This window comes from Anolis sagrei, chromosome 1 (assembly GCF_037176765.1).
Source record: "Anolis sagrei isolate rAnoSag1 chromosome 1, rAnoSag1.mat, whole genome shotgun sequence".
Taxonomy (NCBI): domain Eukaryota; kingdom Metazoa; phylum Chordata; class Lepidosauria; order Squamata; family Dactyloidae; genus Anolis; species Anolis sagrei.
Genome location: NC_090021.1, coordinates 289,460,832 through 289,484,100, shown reverse-complemented (window position 1 = coordinate 289,484,100; position 23,269 = coordinate 289,460,832). Strand labels below are relative to the sequence as shown.

The following is a 23,269-nucleotide window of genomic DNA, read 5'->3' as shown; positions in this document are numbered from 1 at the left end:
CCTCCTCCGCCCGCCGTCAAGGGCCTCACGTGACGCTTCGGAAGCGAAGCCTCGGGAGCTCCCGGCGGCCACCGCGCGGGGGTTTCTGGGAAGTGTAGTTCCTCCGACGCCTGTTCCTTCGCGGGGGAGACCACAGGAGGGATGTGAGTGAGTATTGCTCTTACCTGGAGTGGCGGGTTTCACTGAGAGATGCCGAGGGAGGGCAGAAAAGGCACCCAAGTCTAAATTAGGAGAGGCTGCTGCCTTCTGTATCAAGTGGGGAGGACCTGAGTCCCTTTAACCTTAGTGAAACATCATTTCCATCTCCATAACGGTGGGTTTGTATGGAGTCTGGCCTTGGTTTTCCAAGGAGGGCCTCTGCTTCATGCCACTGAAGGAAAACTACAGCAGTTCTATTTTAATGTTTCTATGTTCCGGGTTTTACATTGTAATTTGTACTGCTTTTGGTGTTGGGGGCCTCTTTGAGCCCCCTTTAATAGAAGGAAGTGGGGCATTAATAATAATAATAATAATATGAACCCTTCAATTCTGCCTTCATTTCCAGGGCTGAAAGAGCTGACTCATCTGGCCCACTCCCCCAGTTCAGTAGAGTCTTATTTGAAATGCTTTGGACCATAATATTAATGTTTATTTATTATTGATAATTGATAATATTTCTTTATAATGCTTTGGGTTTTGGATTTTTATTGCATTTTGGAGTAATTACATTTATTATTTATTTGCTATATTTCTATACTGCCATTCTCAGCCCAAGGGCGACTCGTGGCCCACAGCAATACAGAGATAATTAAACATTAAAATCATATAACATAGATAAAACTTCATTACAAATATCATTAATAAAACATAATAAAAACCATAAGTCCTCATTTCATTACCAATCATTATCCAACTGTTCCAAGATCAGAGTTTAACAGCTACACTGTGTTTGGAAAAGCCTGCTCATATAGCCAGGTTTTGACTTTTTTTGCGGAACGTTAAGAGGGTGGGGGCCAGTCTAATGTCCCTGGGGAGGGCATTCCACAACTGAGGGGCCACCGCTGAGAAGGCCCTGTCTCTCGTCCCCGCCAGTCAAGCCTGTGAAGATGGCAGGACCGAGAGCAGGGCCTCTGCAGAAGATCTTAAATTCCTAGAGGGTTCGTAAGGAGAGATACGTTCGGACAGGTAAGCAGGGCCAGAACTGTGCTTACCAATACATAAATATTGTGATTTTTTTTAAAAAAAATGAGACCAGAGTATAAACATGAAATTCATTTATACACATAGCCTGAAGTTAACTTTACACACCATATTTGGAATCATTTTTGTGCATGAAGCAAATGGCACACTTATACTGACCCACTTAATGCAGTCTGAATACAGCTTGACAGAGTGATGTTTACATGACATATTCTTCACAATTAAGAGAAGGGAGAAGCAAAGAAGTCAGGGAATGCTCTAAAAGAGAGCCCTTAATGCACACCAACATGCCTCAGTGTTAATATATCATGTTTATTAATTTATGTTTATTATTTACTTTGGATTGTTGTAGGTTTTTCAGGCTATATGGCCGTGTTCTAGAAACATTATCTTCTGACATTTTGCCTGCGTCCCTGGCATCTTCAGAGGTTGTGAGGATGTTTGCCATAGATGCTGGTGAAATGTCAGGAGAGAATGCTTCTAGAATATGGCCATATAGCCTGAAAAACTTACAACAACCCAGTGATTCCAGCCATGAAAACCTTCGACAATTATTTACTTTGTTTATTATTTATTATTTTATTCAGTTCTTGTGGGTTTTTTCGGGCTATATGGCCATGTTCTAGAGGCATTTCTCCTGACGTTTTGCCTGCATCTATGTCAAGCATCCTCAGAGGACCTCACCTCTGAGGATGCTTGCAATAGATGCAGGTGAAACGTCAGGAGAAATGCCTCTAGAACATGGCCATATAGCCCAAAAAACCCCACAAGAACTGAGTGATTCCAGCCATGAAAGCCTTTGACAATATTATTTTATTATTATTTGTTTATTACTTACTTTCTCACCTTGGGGACTTATGGCATCTAACAACCACACAATCTGGTCACAATTTAAAACAAAGCAAAAACAAACAAAGAATTAAATAATACTGCATGGATTTATGTTTTAAAATGCAGTTAAAATATAATAAATACAATTAAAATTATATCTAAAATTCACAATCCCCCCACAATCCCACCCACAACCTCCTCAGCAGCATGCCCCCCATCCTCTCCCAAAGGCCTACTGGCACAGAAAGGTCTTGACCTACTTGCGAAAGGTAAGCAGGAAAGGGCCATTCTGGTCTCTCTTGAGAGGGAGTCCCACATTTTGGGATCAGCCACCAAAAAGGCCCTCATTTCACATGGCGAGACCGATCAGGGACAAGTGCTCCAGTGAGGTATGTGTGGGGACCCCCCCCCATTCTACCATAGCCATGGAGCCATGGATATTGTGGATACTTGAAGCTGTTCAAGGCAGCGTCTTCTATGCATACAAGTCCCATATAGGCCTCAAACTCATTCCAAGACTATGTCTAACCATGTGGATTCTTGTGGGCACCCATGAGTCTCCGCAGTCCTCTGATTGCTTTGCTGACTAAAATCTTCAAAGGCAGTCTGATTCAGGGACCAAAGGATCCCACTTAGAATCATAGAGTTGTGGGCCATCCAGTCCAACCCCCTGCTAAGAAGCAGAAAAGTCGATTTCAAAGCACCACTGACAGATGGCCATCCAGCCTCTGCTTAAAAGCCTCCAAAGAAGGAGCCTGCACCACCTCTGGGGTAGAGAGTTCCACTGCTAAACAACTCTCACAGTTAAGAAGTTCTTCCTAATGTTCAGGTGGAATCTCCTTTCTTGTAGTTGGAAGCCATTGTTCCATGTCCTAGTGTCCAGGGCAGCAGAAAGCAAGCTTGCTCCCTCCTCCCTATGAATTCCCCTGCTCTGGAATTGATAGACCCCTCACCTGAAATGATATATTTCTCTCATTGCTCCCTGTGAAATCACTGCCTTTTCTCATGTTATCACACAGCTAAGTGGTCAGAGTAGATGGAATCAAAGTTTGTGTATACTGGACCATAGCAAGGCAAAGGTGTCACCTATGTGGGCAATTTTAAATACTAGAACAATTAAGATTTTGGAATTCTGGATAAAGAATACCTGTATCATCATCACCATTTCCATCCCTCCTGCTTTTAGTTTTGCTTAAAAGAGGAAAAAGAAGGGATAACCATGCAGAGAGGGGAGGTTATAGTGGAACAGAATCCACAGAGAAATATCTGTGTCCAGTATGTATGCCTTCAGAAAGAAAAATAAGTTCAATATTTCAACTGGTGGTTACAAATCCAGGTGCATTTTGTTTTAAAAGTAAGAAATAAATAAACTTTTTGGACAACTAAAATAATAAAGAGTTTTGGGAATCATACGTTCAGATCTCTACTGTACGATACTCGGAAGACATACGGTATCTGTACTGTGCACTTATAGCAGTCTTAAGCCACTTTTAACGTGATGATTCTATCCTATGGATGATTCTATCCTATGGATTCTATCCTTTGGAGTTTTGGAAGGGACTTATAAGTCTCTGCAAGAAGTCTTGTCATCTCTCCTAAACATCTTCACATTTACAAATCTTAGGATTCCATAATATGGAAACAATATAGTTAAATTGGTATTGAAATGTGGGATGTGGATATCCTCTTAGTGTGTCCGCTAAAATGCTTTAGAAAAAGTATTGTGAAGTTAAAATGACATAAAAACATTTTAGTCCTCTGCATACCTTGAGGGGAGAGCAGAAAAGTAATATATTATTTCTGGGAGCTTTTAAAGTGACCTTTGCCTCTAGAAGTCTGTTCTTTAGTATTGCACAAACAATGGGTGATGTGCTAATGGCACTCCGCTTTAAGAGAGAAAGGAAAAGTACATTTCCAACTTGCTTTTCTCATCTCATCAGTACAGCCTCTATGCCTGTGTTTGCCACCCATTATGGATGGTGATGATCAAAGAATGTAGTTAAAATATTTCTTAGTGTCACGTGTAGCAGTCCCACTAAGTCAATGGGGTTTATATAGATGTCCTATATAACATATCATATTTATTAATTTATGTTTATTATTTACTTTGGATTGTTGTAGGTTTTTCAGGCTATATGGCCATGTTCTAGAAGCATTATCTCCTGACATTTCACCTGCATCTCTGGCAAGCATCCTCAGAGGCTGTGATTGATTCAGTGGGTCTGTTTTTTTTGGGACTAACTGTTGGATTCAGACAGTTCAGAATGTATGGGATGCTGTTCCCAATGGAAACTGCATATGGCAAACTAAGTTTGGGTGGGTGAGATGGTTGACTCATGCAGCAGATTTGAGCAACATGAAAGGCAAAAAAGTATTTTTACTGTAAGGGAGAAAAAGCAGTGCTTTTCTACCTTACATTGGAAAACAACTTGGCTGACTTTAAGTGCTATATTTCCTGTATTGGATGGATATTGAGGGTGCCATATGCTACTTTGTCTCAGGCAGCAAAATATCTTGGGCTGGGACTCCTTGAAATTCTGTAGTTTAGGAAAATTGAGTTTTGTTTTCCTTCACTCGAGAAGGCTCACTAAAATAAGAGCATTTTAAGTATTTTTTTTAAAAAAAAACAATAACATAATCCCAAACCTATTAAAATTCTGTATTCATTTTGCATTTCAGAATTAGCCTGAGTTCCTCCTATGTTACTGTATAAATTAATAATTATTATTTATTCTGATTAGGCAAAGTCTTAATCAGCTGAATGAGCACAAGAGTATAATTTCCATAGCAAACCATGTTTTCAGTGATCCATTGCTAATATTCATAACTGTACATTTATTTATTCATTTTTGTTTCCTCTTTGAAACTGGGATAGCTGTGTACAAACTGTAGAATCATGTGTCTCCATTTGTGCTTTTTGTGAGAACTGAATGTGCTACCTCATCTTGAGACTATGGATAGCAGATGTTATGGCTGTGCATCAAAGTTCAATGTCTTCAAGAAGCAGGCAAGTTCTTCTTTGATAATTTTGCCATAAGATATGTAAGCATTAAACATTCATCACCATTGTCTTGAGATTTGAGAGTTTGACCAGCATTCCAGAATAGTTTGCCAGAGCTCAAGTCACCAACTTTTTCATCACTTGTGCATCACACATTTTATCTCACTTGGCTATTCTGGTGATAATTATGTTGAATTTAGAGGTGAATGAGATTTACCTCAGCTGCCCCGAGTCCCCTTTGGGGAGATGGTGGCAGGGTATAAATAAAGTTTATTATGATTATTATTATGATTATTTAGCTCCAAGACAGTGCCTATCATATTCAGTTCTCTATTTTGTATAAATTTAACAGGGACTTTTTGGGGCTGGAGAGGATGACTTGACTCTACTTCCTCTTTGAAGTTTAAAGAACTGCAAACAGTATATGCTGCTTTAAACTTCAGGAATGATAAGAAGCTTCTTTCAAAATATTTCTCAATACTGTGAGATAATAATAAGTACTTTAATGCTGATTGTTATTCATAGTCTCTTCAAGGAAAGCTGTATCCAGTGTTGACATTCATCACATACCATACATACAAAGTAAAGATTATAAACTTTTAAATAAAGAATTGAAGGCTGTATCAGCAAGCTTGTTAATGCTAAAGAGATGTTTTTTTGTACTATGGGATATAGGCTGTATAAATGTTACTGGCAATCAACTTCTATCTCTGTACATACATATGTATGGAAGAGAGAGAAAGAAAAGTGTGTAGTGGTTTGGGCCCCTTCCACACAGCTGAATAAAATCCCACATTATCTGGTTTGAACTGGGATATATGGCAGTGGAAATCAGATAAAGGTAAGGTAAAGGTATCCCCTTGACATTAAGTCTAGTCATATCCAACTCTGGCTGGTGGTGCCCATCTCAATTTCTAAGCCAAAGAGCCGGCATTGTCCGTAGACACCTCTTAAGTCATGTGGCCAGCATGACTGCATGGAGTGCCGTTACCTTCCCACAGAAGCGGTACCTATTGATCTACTTACATTATTATGTTTTCAAACTGCTAGGTTGACAGAAGCTGGGGCTAACAATGGGAGCTCACGCTGCTTCCCGGATTTGAACCTATGACCTTTCAGTCAGTAAGTTCAGCAGCTCAGCAGTTTAACCTGCAGCACCACCAGGGGGCCCAGGACTAGATAGCCCAGTTCAAAGCAGATATTGTGGATTTCCTGCCTGATATTCTGGGCTATATGACTGTGTGGAAGGGCCCTAGGACTTGACATTGGAAACCCACTGACTGAACATGAACAAGTCACACTTTCTCAGCTAAGAAGATAGCAGTGGGAAACCTCCTCTGATTTTTTTTGTCAAAAGAACCTTATCGTTGTATGTGTGTGTGTGTGTGAGAGAGAGAGAGAAGTAAATGTCTATTTACAGAGGAATAACTTGTGACCCCCCAGTTACTGTTGGAAAGCAACTGTGTATGTGAAAATGTATTATTTACTTCTTGAAATTCAGAAAAGAATCAAAGTGTCCACTATAAATTTACAGTACATGTCTAGTTAGTGGATGCTGTGCAAGTAAGAGCTGTGCAGATTTTTCAGTATGATAGCAGTTGGTTGCTAAGAGGGCCTGTTTTCTCATTCCCCTCCCACTTCTTTTCTCAGTGTGGATGCAAGAACTGTGGCCGGTTATTTTGCTCAGGGTGCCTTGGATTCAGTGCCGTTGTTCCCCGTTGTGGAAACACACAACAGAAGGTTTGCAAGCAGTGCCATGGGGAATTAACAGGGTAAGACTAGAACCACAGTTCAGATTGATAGAGTGCCAGGTTGGCTTTTATTAAAGCATTAAGGCAAATTTTCACCTATGTTAATCTACCATTTTAGCATTTCTGCCAGCCACTTGGGGGAAATAAATGTTGATACTCTACCACAATTTAGGAACATTTCATTGGTAATTTATAAGTTGACTTGACTCCCAGTTTGGTGGAAAAAGAGAGTTATATACCACATATACTCCAGTATAAACTGAGTTTTTCAGTCCTTTTTTAGGCTGAAAAAACCCCCTCGGCTTATACACGAGTCAAAGTTATTTATTATTTTTCTCTGTTAATATTATATTTATTATATTTATTATTTTACTCTGTTATTATAATTCTTACATTTACATTATTTTACTCTATTAGTTTTATTATTATTACATTTATTTTTCTCTATTATTATCCGTACATTTATTATTTTACTCTCTAGTTTATCTTAAATTACAGTTTTATGTAAATATTCAAAAACATGTAACCTACTGATGCCTCAATTAATGTAATTTTATTGGTATTTATTTTTATTTCAAAATTTACCAGTAGCTGCTGTATTTCCCACCCTTGGCTTATACTCGAATCAGTACGCTTTCCCAGTTTTTGTGGTAAAATTAGATGCCTTGGCTTATATTCATGTTGGCTTATACTTAAGTATATACGGTAGATGAAATAATAACAATAATGATGATGATACAGTAGTGTTAGTATCTGACTGTAATCTAATACTGACATTTCCATTTCATGAACGGAAGATAAGGAGGTAAACTGTTTTTGGGCATTGACATTTTAGTTTGCATGTGGAGGTGTATTGCCATTATTTTTTATGCAGAGTATTGCAGTCTGGTAAAGCCCTCCTTAGGCAGAGTGGGGTGGCTGCCTCAGCTGGCAGCAGCTGCTGACAAACAGGGCTGTCTGTGCCATATATGACTTGGTCTTTTCCCTCAAGCTTGTCTTCAGCCTTCAGTTACAATAGTGGATGTTGTATTGTTGTATTGAAACTAGGGTCACAAGGGTCATCAAGTCCAACCCAAAACCAGAACAGGTATCCACCACCAAACACGCCTGAGACATAGCCATTTAATCTCTAAAAAGCTCCACTGAAAGAGAATCCACCATCTTCTGAAGGAGGCTATTCCACTATCAGACTCCTCTTGCCAGAATGTGATTCATCCGAGAGTCCAATTGACTTTTGTTAGTGGAAGATAGGGAGGACTCCATCCTATGTAATTCACGTAACTTGGATTAGCCTTGATGATAGTGGCCTCCTTAGGCCTGGGTGCAAGATGGGGCTTGGGTTGTGGCCATTACTTGCCATCATAAACACTAGCTTCACGTTCTACCCTGATCATGTTTCTTGTTTTACTTTCCAGTGGACCATCAAAACCCAACCCAGCTAAATGGTCCCCACCACAGAATTATAAAAAGTGAGTGTTTATATCCCCCACCTTCGATCTTGCTACATATTGCAAAATAGTATGCATCTCTGTTCTCATTCTCTAGATGGTCTCTGTTTTGAATTAGGTTAAGACAATATTTTTGATAATCCATTCACTGAGTGGAAAAATGTCTATGCCATTTTTGTCTTGCCTATGACAGATTTCAAACAATCATATAAAGGTTGCAAAGTTTATATGGCTATCTTTATCTTATTTAAAATAACTTTGCTTCTAAAGTAGCAGCTCTTATTTCTTGTCAAAACAGCTGTGCTTTTTCCACACGTGTGAGTATGCATACACATATGCATGTTTACTTGGCTGCATATTCTTTTATTACATGGTTAGTGTTCATCTAAATAATTTATCTTTTAATACTGGTTTACACATCTTTGGTTGCTGGAACCTTTATGATTCCTGATAATTGTGTGAAGGAACTTGGTAGAGTTTGATCTATTTTACAATATAGGCGGGGGGGACGGGGGACGGGGACCCTCTTGTTTATAGTGTTTGATCTATTTGTGCAAGCCATCAAGTGACTCTATGGTGCTTAAATAGTGTGCTTGCAAAAAGAGACCACTCTTAGAGAAGCACACAGAAAAGAGTCTTGTATGCTTTTAATGCATATAGGGTTCTGTTTTTTGTAGACGCATAGCAGCTCTTGAGACTAAGCAGAGCCAGCCCCAGGGCCTTCAGAGGAGCTTGGTGAAATCTCAAAGCCAAACAGACTCCAGATACCAAGGGCTGTCCAAAGAGGACCGAGTTCTAGCAGAGAGATTGGAAAGGCTCAAGAAGGAGACAAGGCCGAGTAAGTATTGCACCACTGGAGTCTTATTCCATCCAGCCCTACTGAAAATCTTTTTCAGGTGAAACATTAAAAGGTATTCCCTACTCTTATATCCATCTATTCAGGGGCAGAGGAGGAATTGCCCTCATCCTATGTGGTCTAGGTCTGGTCTTGAAACAGCATAACAGAATGTGGCAAGATTGTGAACCATATAAATGAACACATGCTAGTCAGTCTCAGATGCATGACGTATTGTGTCCAAGCATTCACAAAAGGTGCTATTGTTTTATAGATACTGTTTTGTTTAAAACTGTCCCCATAATTTGGTTGTCTCCTCCATATTAGCTGACTATTCCCATTGTGTTTAACACATGCTTGCACTGTACTGGCATCTAAGATCCATAGGCAAGGCTATGTGTACTTCTGGCACTCCTGGAATTGCTGCATAGAAGAAGAATCTAATAGTTGCATCATAATGATGACAGTGTAAGAAGTATTTTAGTAGCTCTTCTGTTTTTTATGACTTGTGTTTCTTTTTTAAGCTGCTGTCTAGCCCTTTTGGTTTCAGAGACATTACTTCACGTGTGGGCAGTGTTACATGTAACCTCAAAAACTTAGATTGGCATGTTTCCAGTAGTCAGCAGGTGGAGTTTCAACATTTTGAATAACTTTGTCCTGTCTCCACAGTTAACAGGCAATTGATCAATTGTTATCTGCTTATGAAGCTGTATTAAAATACAAAAAATAGAGATTAGAGGCACTAAATTGACATGGTTCTGTGGAAGTACATTCTGGTCAAATTTGTTGTTTATACCCAATTATTGTAAATCCATTGAATTGATTGTTGAATGGTGAGTCAACATGTAAGTGGCTCCAGATGATCCACTTTGAATTTATGCAGTCAGAAGTAAGCACACACCAGTGAATTAAGTACAGATTGCTCTGAGATGTATGCTGATTCAGTAATATGAGTAATATATTTAATACTCCCATCAGTCCATTGTATTTTGATTCAATGTATTTTGATTCACCACAATGAACTCCTGCACTTTGGAATGTACCACTATACCACTGGTTTAAATGTGAATAAATAAAGCTACAATTGGCCCTCTACATATGCAGGTTTCACTTTTTCAGATTTGATTATCTACAGATTTGGATCCCCCGGTGGCACAATGGGTTAAACCCTTGTGCTGGCAGGACTGCTGACCAAAAGATTGGTGGTTCGAATCCGGGGAGCTGGGTGAGATCCCATCTGTCAGCTTCAGCTTCCCATGTGGGAACATGAGAGAAGCCTCCCATAGGATGGTAAAACATCTGGGCATCCTTGCAGATGGCCAATTCTCTCACACCAGAAGCAACTTGCAGTTTTTCAAGTCGCTCCTGACATAAAAAAATTACAAATTTGATCAATATGTTCTTTTTTGGAATCTCTTAACACCTCCAGTATGACTGTATAGTTAATCTCCATGTGAAGTTGACCATAGTGTCATGCTGGAGGAGTTAGTTTCCTAGCAAGAACTCTTCTCTATTCATTTGTATGTCATTCAGCATGATTCTGATAGAAGGTGACCATAGAGTCTTACTAGAGGACATAGAGATGCCTAGAGATGTAGCCTCTTAGGTTAAAAAAAGTGGATTTGTTATTTGTGGTTTTTCTACTTTTATGAGGTTCCTGCACCTCAACTCCCAAGATAGAAGAGGGCTTACTGTATATTAAAGTCTTTTGGACACCATGAGTAAACATATTTGTTTTAAATGGGCAGAGTCCATTCCTTCCCAGGCTGAGATAGAATCTAGGCTGGCGGCACTGAAAAGTGATCCTGCAAGACCTGTTCCGTCGGCCCAGGAAATGGAAGACCGTCTGGCAGCTTTGCAGGGCAGAACGCTTCCCTCTGCAGCTGCACAACCAGTAAGATTCTCTCTTTGTATATACCTACTTGGAATCTATCATATGTACTGTTAGGATATTATTGACCCAAAGTATATTTATGCTAGAAATAAATTTTAATGGATTAACAAGTATGTTCTTGTCTTGGAAAAGTTGCTTCTTGTGTACGGTTGTTGCCACACACACACACACACAATCCTAGACCTCATGGCCTGTATCTGGGAGATTCTGGAAGCTGTAATACAAGAATGTGTACATTTCTTTTGTCTGTAGCTATTCTAAGAGCCACTTGGAGTTGTGTTTCTCAGATCAGTTTAGACATATCTGTTTTTGAGTGAGGGGAAAGTGGTATTAAGCTTTGTTTTTGTCCTGTCTTTTTTGAGACATATTATTTTGTGAAGTCAAGATGCAACAGCAAAAAAATAGAAGTCAAATGTTCAGTTTTGCTACTGCGTCTCTCATGCCATCATAGAATCATAGAATTGGAAATGTGGAAGAGACCTCCAGCATTGCTGACATCCAGCCATCCAGTTTGTTTACCTCCAGTAAAGGGAGTTCACACTTCCTGAGGCATTCCATTTCAAACATTTGTTAACATTAAGTGCTTATGTCTAAGCGGCTGAGGGGGGAAAGGAAAAGGCCTGAGGTTGTTAGGAATTGTGGGAGTTGAAGTCCAAAACACCTGGAGGGCTGAAGTTTTCCCATGCCTGTTATATCAAGTGGCAGTATCTGTGGGGAAAAGTAGGTGAGACCCATTAGTTTTGTGTCCATACAATCCTTGCTCACAGCAATCCTTGGTCACAGATGGTGTGCCCTTGCTTTAATTACACTGAAAATTGTCAGAAGGTCTCTTGATACTTTGACTTCACATCTTAGGGTTGGATCCATTTTTGTCCTTTCCATTCCTGCAATGCCCTGTGGTTTAGAGGTGGCATCCATAAGTGGAGGGAAGAGGCAGATGGTTTTATAAATTTCTCAAAGAGGCACTACCTCTGGGGGATGCATAGAAAAGGGAAAAAGATGGAAATATCATTTTAAGCCTTCTGTTTAAAAATACCTACTCAGGTCAAAGGAAGCTTTCATGAGCAGGGTCATATAATTGCATAGTAATACTCAGATTGCAAGGCTGGTGACTGAGGTTTTATAGCCAAACTATCATTGTCTTTGGTCCACTAATTTAATCTGCCTTGATCTGCATGTTTTGAGTCCTTATTAACTATATAAATAAGCCCAAAGATATATTGAGTTGGTATGAAATAGGTCATGAATGTGGCTTATAATGAATCAAACCAAGCTCAGTTCTGCCCACAGTGTACTGATTAGCAGTGCCTCACCATAGTTTCAGATGGGGGTAGTTCCCAGCCTTACCTTAAGATACTGGGGATGGAACAGGGACTTTTTTGCATGTCTGTCTCCAGGTCTTTGGCATAGCTGGACCTCTTTGGTGCCTTCAGACACCTTCCCAAGATGGCTGTCTCTGAATGTCTTCCTTACTCTTGTTAGGTGCATCAGCTCTCTAACAACCGGACACAAGCTGAACAGTCAGAAGATCTATTGAACCAGATGACCGAGGAAGTTGCCATTGATGAGAATGGTGGCTCAGGAATTACACCTCAAGGTTTTTGGTTTTTTTTCATCCTGGCTCAGTTTTTTTTAATCTCTTGAATGTAGAGGAAGAAGCAAGTTTAGATCTCGTTTGTTCATATGTGTGCGTATGTGTGAGAGAGAACAGCAATCATAACAATAGTCATAATCTAGGAGCCCGATGCTTTAATTTAAACATATGGTTCCCCATGTTAAACATTTGTTGACACTTCTCTTTCTGTAAATGTGACTTCTACAGTTATTCATTTCCCAACATTTAAAAAGTCCATACTGAGATCTTCCATTTATCATTGGTACTATGCACCTGATCTTCACAGCTCTGTATGCTGCAAAATTAATTTTTTAGAAGAGAAATAACATCTTTTTTTTAAAAAAAAAAAAGTTTGATCTACATTTTCATGAGACAGCTGGTTTCCATTGAAAACATGCAAAATTGCCAGTTTTTCAACGAAGCCATTTTGTTTCTTGGGCAAAACAAGTATTCTATGAAAATTTGCTATAAATGCTACATATTGCTATTGTTGCTCCTTTGTATCTTTCATTTCATTTGTTCAGTGTTATATATTTTAGTGTCTTTTTCAAAAAAAGATCATAGGTCAATGCCTGCCATGTAGAGCAGGGCCTCTTAAACCTTTTCCACTTGCAACCCTTTTCCATCTGATTTTTTTTTTTACATGACTCCAGGTTTATAGGTGTGTAAAATACATTTATTACATTTACTGGTAATAAAACAAGCGATCTCTAGGCTTGTTGGGCCTTATTAACAAAAGACCCTTCGCTTAAATGTACAGCAGAGTAACTTATTAGCAGCAGCGTGACCCAGCACTAGTAGCCCAAAGTGATTAAAAAAAAAAACACAGACCAATGTTCTCTCTTCCATAGGAGGCTTTTCTTTGTAGTAAAATAATATAGTTGCACTATTTACAATAACAAAGTTTCCACAACACAAAGTCCTTTATACTCCTTTCTTTGCTTCCATGCTGGGCCTCTTCCTCATGCAGATAAATAGCTACACTCTCACAGAGTGTCCTCTCACACTGAACTTATACTAGAGCTTCACAGAGTAGGTTTTTACACACAGCTGCTTTCATACTGGAACTTCACACACGAGGCTTTACAACCTGGGGCTATTTCTGACAAGGCTTTCTAAATAAGCTGATTTTTGTTTTTGTGGTGTCCAGTTGAAGCATTTTCCGCAAAGTCCACTGTAAACATTGTATGTTGCTAACAGGTTTGTGTAAATGGGTGGCATTCAGAAACCCTTTACTGTTGCCAAATTTTCGTGACCCCCAACATTAAGCTAAGGGGACCCCATTTGGGATCAAGACCCACAGTTTAAGAAGCAGTGCTGTAGATCAATCTGCATTTCATTACCCGATCCCTATTAATCCAGTGTATGATCTGACTCCACTGAATTATGTTATGGTTTTATGGGGATATAATAATAATATAATAATAACCTTATTTTTATACCCCGTCACCATTTCCCTAAAGGGACTCGGGATGGCTTACAAGGGAACAAGCCCAAAAATTACAGATAAAAACAGCCACATTAAAATCAATGAAATTAAAAACATAACACAATCATAAAAACAACATCGTAAAAACAATATCATGGCTGAAAACAAAATCAAAGCTGGGTCCGGGCTCAAGTAAGTGTAATGATTCCTAAGTGGAGCCAAAGGAAAGTGCAAAAATTCAAATGGGCCAGGCTAGAGGGAATACGGTGAACCATAAAGTGTCAAGGTTTCTGGGAGGAGGGCTGAACTAAAGTGCAGGAGCTTAGATAGGGTCGAGCCAGTTCTCTGGTGAACTGCCTAATCAAATTATATAAATGCTGTTTGATCTACAAAGTTTCTTTAGCAGATGTAGACCTTCAAGTAATGGTGCAGCTACTATGTGCTGGATGTCCATGAGTTAACTCACTCTATGTCTCTGCATTTCAGAAGTTGAAACACAAACTTTGAATGACTTAAATCGGACCGACAGTAATGCTGGCGTTATAGATCTGGATCCCAAACAGCTGGAGGAGGAAAAGAACCGACTTCTGGCAGAGGCTGCTTCTGAGTTGAGGGAGGAGAACACCAGGGCTGAGAAGCTTCTGGAGGTGGCCAAGCGATTAGCAGTACTCAGGGGCCAAGATCCTGAGACAGGTGTGTAGCAAGCAACATGGAAGTAATCTTAAGTAAGTTGATAAATGTCCTTGATACTCTATTTGAGGTTACCTATAAGAGTCAGGATATATATGGGGGATAGACTGAACTGCTTTTGAAACATTTTCAGCCCCCTTGAAACCTTCTTAGAATTTGAGGAAGTCCTTTTTTTAATTTAATTTAATTTAAGTAATAAATAAATAAATAAGTAATCTGATACGCATTCACTGTATTTCTTTGTAATTTGCTGTTGGGAGTGTATCCAAGGTCTAAATCTCAAGAAATTAACTGTTTCCTTGTGTTAATAGTACAGTATTTTAAAGAGTTGAGTGGACAGGGCTGATTGGTAACAGAGTCTCGTTTTTTTTCACAAGCAAAGCTATGAAGACAAAGCTCTCTTTGCTTAAAGAGGTCTAAAAAGAATTCAGTACGTTCATTGTGTCTTCTCCATGCCTGACGTCAGCAGACACAATTCCCTTCCTTGTGGTGCCTCTTAATTTCCCTGCCAGCTGATGTTCTAATCATAACTGTGAGATCTGCCATTTGAAATAGCCACAGGGCCCCTCATGTAGCATCCATTTTGTTCTGAGTCCACATTGGGAAAATTTAAAATGGTGCTATGCTGCCTACCATGTGCCTCTTTTAATGTCTTCAGGGCAAGATGGATAAATCTCAGGGTCAGTATACAGCCTTGAAACAGTGTGTGTGTGTTTTTCCTAATTTCTTAGACTTAATGCTTTTTATTTAAATGGTATAATCTGTTCAATTGAGGTTGATGGGTGATGTATTGAACCTAATGGCATTTTAAAGTGATCTTAAGAACCGTGATCAGTTGGGACACTAGATACTTCCTCAGACTCTGCAATAATCATGGTGTCAAGTACTGAGCAAATATGAGTTACTTTTGCTTTGAAGTGCTTGATATACCTTTCATATCTGGCAACCAAGGGCCTCTTCTGCTATTTTCTCTCACCCTGAAACATACAAACTCCTCACCACTTGAAGCAACTGCTGGATGGCATCCTTAGGAAACAGTAGTAGATGCAAAGTATGACTTCTTTGACAGTCTCTCTGATTCTGTTAATATTTTTGTTAATCCTTGGTGATACTCTAGGGCAGAGCTTCTTAAACTGTAGGTCCCAACAGTTGGGTCCCCCTCGCTCAATGTTGGGATTATGAAAGGTTTCCTCCTCCCACTCCCTCCCATAGAGTAGAAATGGACAGAAGGAGAAAAAAAACAACGTTGAAAGCGAATCCTAGCTGCTAAGGGAAGGAAAAGGCACTGATCAGCAGTAGCTGGCCACACAGATGGATGAGGGAGAAGAGGAGGAGGCAAGATAAGGAATAGTGAGTGAGATTTGTAATGAAGGAGAAAGAAGTAAATAAATAATAAATAAAATGGCAACTATATTGATTTTGCATTGGATCCAAAGTCAAGTTCGGGTGATGTTTTTTGACATACAGTGCCCTAAGTAGTTGGGGCCAGGATCTCTGAAGGACAACCATCTCCCTTATGAACCTGTCCAGAATTTTGAGAACCTCAAAAATGCCTCGCTGTCTGTAGCGCCAATTCTTAAGAGTACACAAACAAGGCTACCTCAGTGAAGGAGTCCCAACTTTGGAACTTTCCAAGAGAAGTCAGTCTGAATCAGTCCCTCTTGATCCACATCTAAAGGGGAAACCCACTCACTAGAACTGTGAACTGCCACCTTATCCGTTCTTTCAGAGAAACAAGTTGTTGAAAGGCTTTGGTGAAGGGTATTTGTTCCTCCTTCATTTTTTGCAGTTAGCTTGGATGACTACAAACTGCCCAACAGTGATGAAGAAATGGAAGAGGAGGAAGCCATTCAAAGAGTTTTGAAACAGGTTTGTAGTATTTAGAGTTACATTATCATCTTTTCTCTTGATATTTTATCCCATTTCCCAGGTAAATATTTTGCCACAATTATGCTGTTATTATAGTATTATTTATTTATTTAAAACATTTATATCCCGCCCTTCTCACCCCGCAGGGGACTCAGGGAGGAGCACAACATATATACGGCAAACATTCAATTCCGGGACATTAAACCATAAATATGTATGAACATTAAAATCACTTGTATTCACATTAAAAGTTGCTTAAAAACCATCTTTTCAGCATGTAGCCTAGTCAACAAACTGTATGAATTGTGCAGTTCAGTCCTATACATGTTTCTACAAATGTGTCCAATGGGCTCAAAGTAATAGCAGTAAAATAATTTTTGAGAAGAGGAGAAAGTGTGAAAGAAGGAACTTGGATAATGCAGATTTTATTGCATTTTCAGCATAGTGTTTTGTATGCTTTTCTTTACATGTGTGTTTTTATTTCCAAGTATTTTTTTAATTTTGTGAACTGTCTTGTTTAGAGAAAACATGGGATATAAATAACCAATGTGATAAACCTTTTGTACAAAGTTGTTGTGGCCAAAGCATTGAGATTTTTTGATGAGCAGGAATGTTGATGCTAACTGTTACCATTCAGAGCTCCTCATCATAGGAGCTGGCAGGGAAGGGTAAAGCGGGAGTAATTAATGTTCTTATTAATGGTATATAACTGTAAGCTAGACCTGTTGAAATGCAAAATATGAGGGGATAACTCTTCCCTGACTGGATCATTAAGAAATCATTGATTTTGCAGGGGAAAAAAAACCCTCCTGTTGATAAAAGATGAATAGTTGGAATTAGTTTGTTGATATGTCTATTGCATTTTTTAAAATTATTTTTCTGTAGTGTGGTTATTGGAACTGCTTTTCTAAGTCCCTGCACTCCCAAATTTAATCTTCCCTGGCAATATTATTCTAACCAGGAATCTTGTCCCGCCACCCCCTTATCTTTATAACAACCTGTTAAGTTAGGTCAGGTTTGTTGTTGCTAACTGCTGTCAAGTCAGCTTCAAGTATGTGATCAATTTCTTCCTGAACTGTAGTATGAAAATTTCCTTCTACCTTGGTAGCTGCATAAAGTTGGATTATGGTTCTATTCTTGGGTTTTCCCAGATGTCTTATTGATGTGGATCTGCCAGACTTTGCTCTACATCTTTTGGTGGTTTCTTGTGACATCTCTCTACTCTTCCATCTCATTTGTTCCTGTATTTTCATTTCCTGAATAAAATCCTGTGTAAATATCTGACTCATAATGTCCCACTCCTTTCCACTTCAGCTTACTCACCTTAAGTGTTACATTGTTTTCACATTCCATTACTTGTTTTACTATGTCTAGCTTCCCTTGATTCATGTGTCTCACATTCTATGTTCTTTCAATAAGAACAACGAGCTTCACACTTTTCTTTCACTTCTAAGCACGCAAACAGCTGAATGTCCTTTCGGCTTGAGTCCAAGTGCGTCACAGCACTACTTGTAATTGCTGCTGTATTCCAGCAGCTCAATGAATGCCTTCAGACCTGGGAGTCTCACCTACCGGTACTAGTACTTATTGCATTTTGTATTGTCTCAACATAGGGTTTTCATGTCCCCTTCTGCAAAGTATCAACAAGAATTAATAACGGTAGCACTGCTGTTGTCTCTGAAAGATCCTCTGCCAGTGTCATCACCCACTGTTGCTGCTGTCCAGTAGCTATTTGGCACATCAGAGTTATGATCGTGTCAGGAGAGACTTGAGAATCTGCAAGTCACTTCTGGTGTGAAAGAATTGGCCGTCTGCAAGGACGTTGCCCAGGGGACGCCCGGATGATTTTATGTTTTATCATCCTTGTGGGAGGCTTCTCTCATGTCCCCGCATGAGGAGCTGGAGCTGGTAGAGGGAGCTCATCCGCCTCTCCCCAGATTTGAACCTGCGACCTGTCGGTCTTCAGTCCTGCCGGCACAGGGGTTTAACCCACTGCGCCACTGGGGGCTCCATCATAGTTATGACCAGCCATCAATAAATTTTATGGCTAAGTAGGAATCTGAACCTAGTTTCTCTGAGAATATTGACATGCCTAGCGGTCATATTTGGTATGAAGATACACTACCAAATATACTGTTTGAAAAAGTGTGTTCTTGTCCTGGCACATATTTCAATACTGTATGTCAGAGTCTGTGTACATTAAAAATTATGTTGAAAAAACACTTTGTTTTGTATGTTGCCTATCTTCAGCTTACTGAGGAAGCTGCTCTGGATGAAGCAAGTGGCTTCAACATCTCTCCAGATCGATCCACTCCACATCGAAAACAAGCCAAGAAAACTGATCAAGTGAGCAGTCTCTGACTTTTTGCTCATTTTACATAAGTGTTCACTAGATATTAGCTGATGAGGTCATGGTGGCACAGCAGATTAAACCGCTAAACTGCAGAACTAGCTGATCAGAAGATTGGCGTTTCGAATCCACAGACGGGGCAAGCTCCCATTGTTAATCCCAGCTTCTGCCAACTTATCAGCTTGAAAACATGCAAATGTGAGTAGATCAATAGGTACCGCTTCTGTGGGAAGTTAATGGTAATCCATGTAGTCATGCTGGCCACATGACCTTGGAGGTGTCTATGGACAATGCCGGCTCTTTGGCTTAGAACTGGAGATGAGCACCATCCCCAGAGTCAGATATGACTAGACTTAATATCAAGGGGAAACCTTTACTTTTACCTTTACCTTTCTTTCTTTCTTTCTTTCTTTCTTTATTTATTTATTTATTTATTTACTATACTTGTATACCACCTTTCTCAGCCTATCGGCGACTTTAGATATTAGCTACGTTCTTTTAAATGCTTTCCTATAAAGCAAGTGGTACTGAGTAAAGTAAAGGTTTCCCCTGACATTAAGTTTAGTCGTGTCCAACTCTGGGGGTGGTGCTCATCTCCATTTCTAAGCTGAAGAGCCGGCGTTGTTCTGTAGACACCTCCAAGGTCATGTGGCCTATAAAGCAATTTATGAAAAAAATTGAAAACACCCTTAAGTCTGCTTGTTATGGTAAGAAGCAAAATACATGTGTCTTCAGAACCATAACCTGTATCTTCATTCTCTATTAAATTGGCCAATTCAAAGCCTTCCAGCTGAATGCAAATGTTTTGGACATTCTGTAAAACATCAGTTCAACACCTTGGATTTTTGGGATGATTATCTTCAAAGGTAAGAATCAGTATGGAGTCAACCAATCAGAGTATACGTTTGCTTTTGAACATATGTAACATTCATGCCGATGAGTGAAATGATGAGCAAGTTCTTCTGCATACTTCCTGTTTGACTTTGGGCAACGTGTAAGTCCTCAGCATTTCAGCCTTCTCCTATTACTGCACTTCTTGCCAAACCTGTTCATCATTCTTTGCAGTCAACCAAGTGCAAATTTTCCCATCACATTCTGTTTCATATTCCGAGCAGTAAAATTTTAAAATATATTTTCCAAAATAAGCTCCTACTTCTCATTACTGTAACGCAAGGGTGGGCAAAACACGAATCTTCCCTCAACCTCCAAATTTACCCCATTTTTTAAATCAGTGTGATTTTTTTTGTCTGAAAGAGCATGCAGATGGGTTAAAACACAGCAGTTTTTCCCTCCAGATAACTTCATGCCTGCCACATACTCCAGACCTAACTCCTCTTCTATCAGCTGAAAGTATAAAAAGGAACTGGAAGTGGCATGATGTCACTTCCAGTCATGTTGATATATTGGTATAGCCTGACGGGCTGGAGAAAAAGGATATGGGGGTGAAAAATGGCTCTTACCCTCTCTGCAGTTGCCCACACCAACTTTTAGCATAGTAATACTAGGATTTATGGTGACATTTTTGGTGTCAGAAATTACTTCACTCTGGTTTTTTTAAGTAATCCTTGTAACATCCCAATGAAGTAGACTTGCATCATGGTCACTATATTAAAGAGGGGAAAGTCAGAGGGATGCGATAAGATGGAGGAGGGCTCTGTCTCAGCCTCAATAATGAGGTATGACAAAGTAGAAAAGTCATGTTCTCTTCCTATGTATTCCAGTTGTCTATCACATTTTTTTTCCTTACTACCACATGGTCCAAATCAAATGTACTTTGTGCCTGTATTTTACTGGAGTATAATATGAAATGAGGTAAGGTAAAGGTTTCCTCTTGACATTAAGTCTAGTTGTGTCTGACTCTGAGGGGTAGTGTTCATCTCCATTTATAAGCTGTTCTCTGTAGACACCTCCAAGGTTATGTGGCCAGTATGATTGCATGAAGCACAATTACCTTCCCGCAGAAGTGGTATCTATTGATCTACTCACATGTGCATGTTTTCGAACTGTTAGGTTGGCAGAAGCTGGAGCTTACCTCACTCCCTGGATTCGAACTGCCGACCTTTCGGTCAGCAAGTTCAGCAGCTTAGCGATTTCACCTGCTGTGCTACTTGGGGCTCTTGAAATGAGATATCATGCAACATTTACATAATTAGTTGGGCAGATAATATTTTCATATTCATAAGGTTTTATCCATACATAGATCAGAGGAGCTTTAGGGGATCCAACCATTTGTTTCTCACACCTGCCCTTTGAAGGTAGATGGAACAAGTGGAGATGGTGTGTGTGTCTGTGTATTGCATTTCTCCACTTTTTCCTTCAGGCCAAGGTTCCACCTGTTGTGAAACCTCCCGTCCTGCCTACTAAAGTGCCAGACAGCGATGAAGAAGAGTTGCCCTGGTGCTGTATCTGCAATGAAGATGCTGTCCTGCGCTGCCATGGCTGTGATGGTGACCTCTACTGCCAGCGATGTTTCAGGTAATGGCAGCAGCCTCATAGGGTAAAGCCAGAGTTTCCTAAGCAGGGCTTTCTGCCTGTCAAGCTGCAAGACAAAGCACTAGATATGGTACTGCCATCTCCTCCTGACCATATGGTGGAATATAGCTCCCTGTTGAACTTTTCCCTGTTGAACATAGTCTGTGCAACTCTCATGTAAATACCTTTTTGGCTCTTATTTATTTCACTAGGTGAGAGTTCCTGTCAGGTTATTGCTAAGTATTATTGTTATGCCAAGGTGGTGTAACAGAGGCTCTAAAAGAGACTGTGGGAGTCCAGGTTCAAGTCCTCACTATACCATGAAACACACAAGTTAAGTTTGGGTCTGTTTGTCTGTGTCTCTTTCTACCTGACCTACTTGATAGTATTGGCCTCATGTAAGGACAAATGGGATGAACAAACATACAGTTGGTTCTCAATGGGACATGGGAGCCTTCTCAGTGGCGGCTCCTAAACTATGGGATTTTCTCCTGATAGTGGCTCACGGGGCCTACTCTGTGTTTAGTTTTTGCCAGCAGGCAAATACCTTATTTAAGCAGATCTTAAAAGTTTTAACTGGTTGGGATAGAAGAATGTGCAATAGTGGTATTTAAAGAAGTACAAGCTTTATGTATTTTAATTATTTTTAATTAATGTTTTCAAAACATTTTCACTGTATGTGATTTTAGCAATTATGCTTTCAGATGAATTGCAAGGTACAACTGATTTATTGTCGAAGGCTTTCATGGCCGGAATCACTTGGTCGCTGTAGGTTTTTTGGGCTGTATGGCCATGGTTCAGAAGCATTCTCTCCTAACGTTTCATCTGCATCCATGGCAGTCTGCATCTCACAACCTCTGAGGATGGCAGGCATAGATGCAGGAGAAACATCAGGAGAGAATGCTTCTGGAACATGGCCACACAGCCCAAAGACTTACAGCAATAAAATTTATTTATATGATATACATTAAGCCATATAGATCAGATAAATGCTATTCTGTTTGTCCCAGTCATCTTTGGCTAAACACTGATTACAGTTTTATTTTGGTTTGCAGGGAAAGCCATGATGAGTTTGATCGGAAAGAGCATCGGACATCTAGCTATCACCCTCCCCGTGAACAGAAATGAGCCAAAAGATGAATGGAGAAAAACATGAAAAGAAAAGGCATGAAATAGGAGGAGGGTGAGAAAAAGAAAGTTGGCTATGGCAACAGTGAGCTGGAAGCCTCTTGGACCGCGAAGAGCAGCTTCACAGAACTGAGAAGATTGAAGGGCAAGCCATTTTCTCTAGTGAGATCAAGGCAGCTGCTGCAAAGAACAATGGTACACTGCATACAACTTGCCTTGTGATTCACGTTAAGGTTATGAAGAATGGCATGCTTAAGGTAGTGGGCTGTTCTTCTTAACAAGATGAATTCTGACATGAGAAGAGTGTGAGACCTTTATTTCTCTGCTTAGTTTTCAACAAAGCAATTAAATTTGAATCTCACAGTTTAAAAAAACCCACTATTACTTGATTTTATGGCACTTTTTACAAAACGGTGTAATTCATTCTTCACAATAACGTATTATCCTGATGCCCTTGGACTTAACAATGGTGGCTCAGTGTTCTTCTAGTCTGAACTAAAACTTGTGCTATCCACACTTAACATATTCACTCCCCTCTGTCCTTTCTTTACTCGAAAACATGGCAAGTGTATTTGTCTTTCCTGAGCAGAAAAAAAATGATTATAAATGGGCAAATGGAATACTGGTTGGCAGGATTAGTATCTGTAAAGTGCTTTTATTGATCTAGGTTCCCTCCATACTATACAATTATAAAATGCTCTTTAACTGTCATAGCAACATCCTATGGAATCATGGTGTTCGGAGCCTGGTGAAAGATGAGAGATAATCTGGAAGGAT

The 23,269-nt window shown here is 39.7% G+C and overlaps 1 protein-coding gene across 5 annotated transcripts; it reads left to right on the top strand.

Moving 5' to 3' along the window:
- The first annotated feature begins 33 nt into the window (after positions 1–33).
- On the top strand, positions 34–23,013 carry ZFYVE19 (zinc finger FYVE-type containing 19). 5 transcript variants are annotated; one of them, XM_060760520.2, is made up of 13 exons: positions 34–143; positions 4,132–4,230; positions 4,886–5,017; positions 6,662–6,783; positions 8,178–8,231; positions 8,888–9,048; positions 10,794–10,939; positions 12,422–12,536; positions 14,470–14,676; positions 16,463–16,542; positions 18,793–18,888; positions 21,213–21,367; positions 22,420–23,013. In XM_060760520.2, exons 3-13 carry the CDS (start codon positions 4,964–4,966, stop codon positions 22,490–22,492), a joined length of 1,263 nt encoding a protein of 420 aa, XP_060616503.2. In that variant the 5' UTR covers positions 34–143; positions 4,132–4,230; positions 4,886–4,963; the 3' UTR covers positions 22,493–23,013. The 5 variants fall into 5 exon arrangements, with proteins under 5 accessions (XP_060616503.2, XP_060616511.2, XP_060616495.2 ...); XM_060760528.2 differs by having other exon boundaries at positions 34–147; positions 4,132–4,226; XM_060760512.2 differs by having other exon boundaries at positions 34–147.
- Positions 23,014–23,269: the final 256 nt, after the last annotated feature.